Source organism: Nannospalax galili, unplaced genomic scaffold, assembly GCF_000622305.1.
Source record: "Nannospalax galili isolate Female #2095 unplaced genomic scaffold, S.galili_v1.0 scaffold768, whole genome shotgun sequence".
NCBI lineage: Eukaryota > Metazoa > Chordata > Mammalia > Rodentia > Spalacidae > Nannospalax > Nannospalax galili.
In genome coordinates, this window is record NW_008360317.1 from 2,717,806 (window position 1) to 2,721,291 (window position 3,486).

Genomic DNA, 3,486 nt, shown 5'->3' on the forward strand with positions numbered 1-3,486 from the left:
TTTGCTCACAATTTAATGGGTGTTTTGGAGAATTTAACCCTGGCTGCATATTTAGAATGTAATTCTTAAGACCTTTAAAATTTTTTCCTAGGGTCAAGAATCTTTCAAAAAACAGGAAAAAACTCCCAAAACGCCAAAAGGACCTAGTTCTGTAGAAGACATTAAAGCAAAAATGCAAGCAAGTATAGAAAAAGTGCATTGAACAGTCCTGGGCACTACTGGTAAATTAAGCACAAAGATGGGGAAAGAGGAAAAGGAGAAACAAATATAGTCCATACTGAGTACCATCAACAATCCAGACTGAAGACTTCTATTTTAATCTCAATCTGCATGCTAAATACATTCCAACACTTGAGATACACAGTCCCTCAAATGGATCTGAACATGAGCTAGCTGTGCAAATGGACACTAAAGTATGTGTGGCAGAGACCACTACCAACTACCAGTCAGAGGGAAACTCTACTGCTGCTAGCGAAAATCCTGCCATTAATGTAGCACACTTCCAACACTCAAAAGTTGAAATTCTGAACTGGGGGCAGTGGCACATGCCTTTTGTCCCAGCACTTGGGAGGCAGAGGCAGGCAGATCTTTGTGAGTTTAAGGCCAGCCTGGAATACATAGCGAATTCCAGGCCATCTGGGGCTACAGGGAGACCCTGTCTCAAAAAGACAAAAAAAAAGTCTTTCATTTGTATTCCTTTATTTGACTGGTTTGTTTCATTTCATATCTTCTTGGTTTTTATGAGGGGGGGTGGATTGAGGGGGTTGGGGTGTTTTTTTGTTTGTTTGGTTTTTTGAGTTCTTTGAATATTCAGACTTTGTAGTATCAGACTCACATAAGCAAAACACAGTTTTGGCCCAGAGTGGATCCGCCTGTTTCAGGCTGGTGTCAAAGGGCTACTCACAGACTGATTAAGAAGTCAGTGTCTGAGGCCTTGAAATCTGATCCACATTTTGGATTTTGCCAGCAGATCCCTGAGAAGCCTGGAAGCACTACAGAGCCAGAGGGTCAGCCAGCAGTTTTATTTTTAAGCAAGGGGCTTGCAGAAAGTTTGTTGAAGGGAAGAGGAGTTGAAAGGACTGCTGAGCTACTAGGGCTGTCACTATTTAAGAGTTGGGGAAGGGGCCAGAGGGGACAAAAATTTGAGTCCGGGAGTTTGGTAAATCAGGCAACCCTGAGGGAAAAAGGGAACAAAAGTAGTCACAACTGGAGCTGGAGAGAGGATGGCTCAATGGTTAAGAGCACTGCCTGCCTCTTGCAGAGGACCTGGATTCAATTCCCAGCACCCACATGGCGGCTACAAACCGTCCTTAACTCCAGTTCCAAGGGACTCCGAAGCCCTCTTCTGACCCCTGCAGCATTGCACGACGACACAGGTGCACTCACATACATGCAGACAATGCACTCATATACATAAAATAAAAATAATGAACAAATTTTTTTTTAATTTTTTTAATTAAAAAAAAAAAAGGAGTCACATCTCCAGACACTTTCTATTTCCCTTTAAGCCAATGGGAAATCCAGACTTTTGACTCCATGTCCTGGAAAAACAGTTGTTAGTGCTAAAGCACCGCGTCCCCTAACCTACCCCTTGACCCTGAAACAGAGAGCTAAAGCTCTTGGGGAAAAACAAGCAGAGGACTAGGAAAAAGCCAGTTGGGGTAGTAGAGTGTTATACTTGATAGAGAAGGAACAGGGCCTTTGGGAATGGTTATGCCTGAAAGGAGTTGAATCACTTGAGATCTAAGGGAACTTGGATCTGAGTCTGTGGTCCCCAGTGGGGCTCCATGGGCTAAAAAGTTTGAAGGTTTCATTCAGTCCATGCCCTCCTCAGGCAGCCCAACATGCTACTGTGAACTTAAGTTTCAAGAAAAATGCCACACCTGTGTTCAACTATCTACAAGACTGATTGACTTGACTGTGGAGAGCTGGAATGTTATAGGTTGTGAGCCAAAATGATCTTTAAGTCCCCTTAATAGTCCACTTGTATGTGTGATCTGACAGATTTGTAATTATTAGTTAAATCCTTTTGCAGTGTATAAACAGACCTCTAGCTTCTGCCAACCCAAAGACTAAGAATGTCCTCAGACAACATCTGAAGCCTAGGGCAGAGATGTTCCTGTTTTGTGTCATCCGCCTACCTTAGTTTTCCACCAATGTTTTTGAATAGTGTTTTGCTTTATGACTCTCTTTGTTCTGTTACTACGAAAGCTTCATGAAACTGTTATCAGTATGGAACATAGTATTTGGAGTAAATCAAATCTGTGTTCCCAGGTCATAGCTGCTCATATTTGGCTCTCTTGAATAAATGATCTTATTCCCTCTGGAGTGTTTTTGTGTTGATACTATTCAAGGCCCCATGACCCTCTCTGAAGAGCGTGATGCAGTCAGAGTTCAAAGTATATAACTAGCCCTTCATTGTTTTCTCCAGATTTTCAACATTATCAATAATGCAAAACACAAACACATACACACACGTACACACACAAACACACACATGCTTCTTTGCATGCTTGCATCCCTGGAACTCATGATGTAGCCCAGGTTGCCCCTGAGTATGCAACAGTTTTCCTGCCTCAGCCTCCCAACTGCTGGGATTACAGATGTAATCCACCATGCTTGGCTAAAATCTGTACTTTAACTAACAGTATTATATTTTATTTCCTGATTTTGATCATTTAATTGTAGATCATTATATAAATTGTTCATATTCTGGGATGCTGGCATATACAGAGGTGATGAGTATGTGTAGGAACGACTTTTACAACAATATGGACTAAAAACTGTTGCCTAACCTTGCAACCAAAAATTACTGTTTATAATGTAAAGAAGCTCAGTGGGTCCTGCACTCCTCAGTTGATCTGGGACCCCCCTCCTTACTCTGCATCCAAGATAGTGAAGGAATGTGCATATGCATGCTTTACATATCAAAGCACTTAAAGCAGCTTCTCATTTCAAACAATGAGAGAAATCTATGTTTGTGACATTCTAGGCTGAGGGATCAAAGAACAAGATTCTCTGATAAGATACAAATGGGTCCTGACTTCTACTTCCCCATTTCAAACTGGAGATAATGTTTCAATAAAGAATGAGTGAAGTCTTACTGGGGAGCACAGTTTCAAGAGATGTCTGAAGGAATGGGCTGTTTGGGTCTAATCTTGGCCTTCTGGAGGCTGAGTCCTGTTGTTTCTCTATTAAGGTGTAACTGCAATGTGGTTTAGAAATGCCACAGGTATGGTAGCTAACTAGAGGTTGGTGATCACTTCACAATACACATATATACCAAAAAGTAACATGTACACTTCTGTATACAACTTTTGTCACACTTTTATTTATTTATTTTGTGTTTGGGGGTTGCACAAATACCATAATGCATGTGTGGAGAGCAGAGGACAACTTGATTGTATGTAATTTTTTTTTTTTTTTGTCTCTTTTTGAGACAGGGTCTCTCTGTAGCCCCAGCTGACCTGGAACTCGCTATGTAGA

At 41.4% G+C, this 3,486-nt stretch overlaps 1 protein-coding gene across 1 annotated transcript in view; it reads left to right on the forward strand.

Moving 5' to 3' along the window:
- Positions 1-300, forward strand: part of LOC115068740 (nucleophosmin-like) — an 899-nt gene extending 599 nt beyond the window's left edge. The window contains exon 2 of the mRNA XM_029559648.1: positions 92-300. Coding sequence (XP_029415508.1) covers positions 92-202 — 111 coding nt within the window. The 3' untranslated portion in view covers positions 203-300. The remainder of the gene's footprint in view (positions 1-91) is intronic.
- Positions 301-3,486: the final 3,186 nt, after the last annotated feature.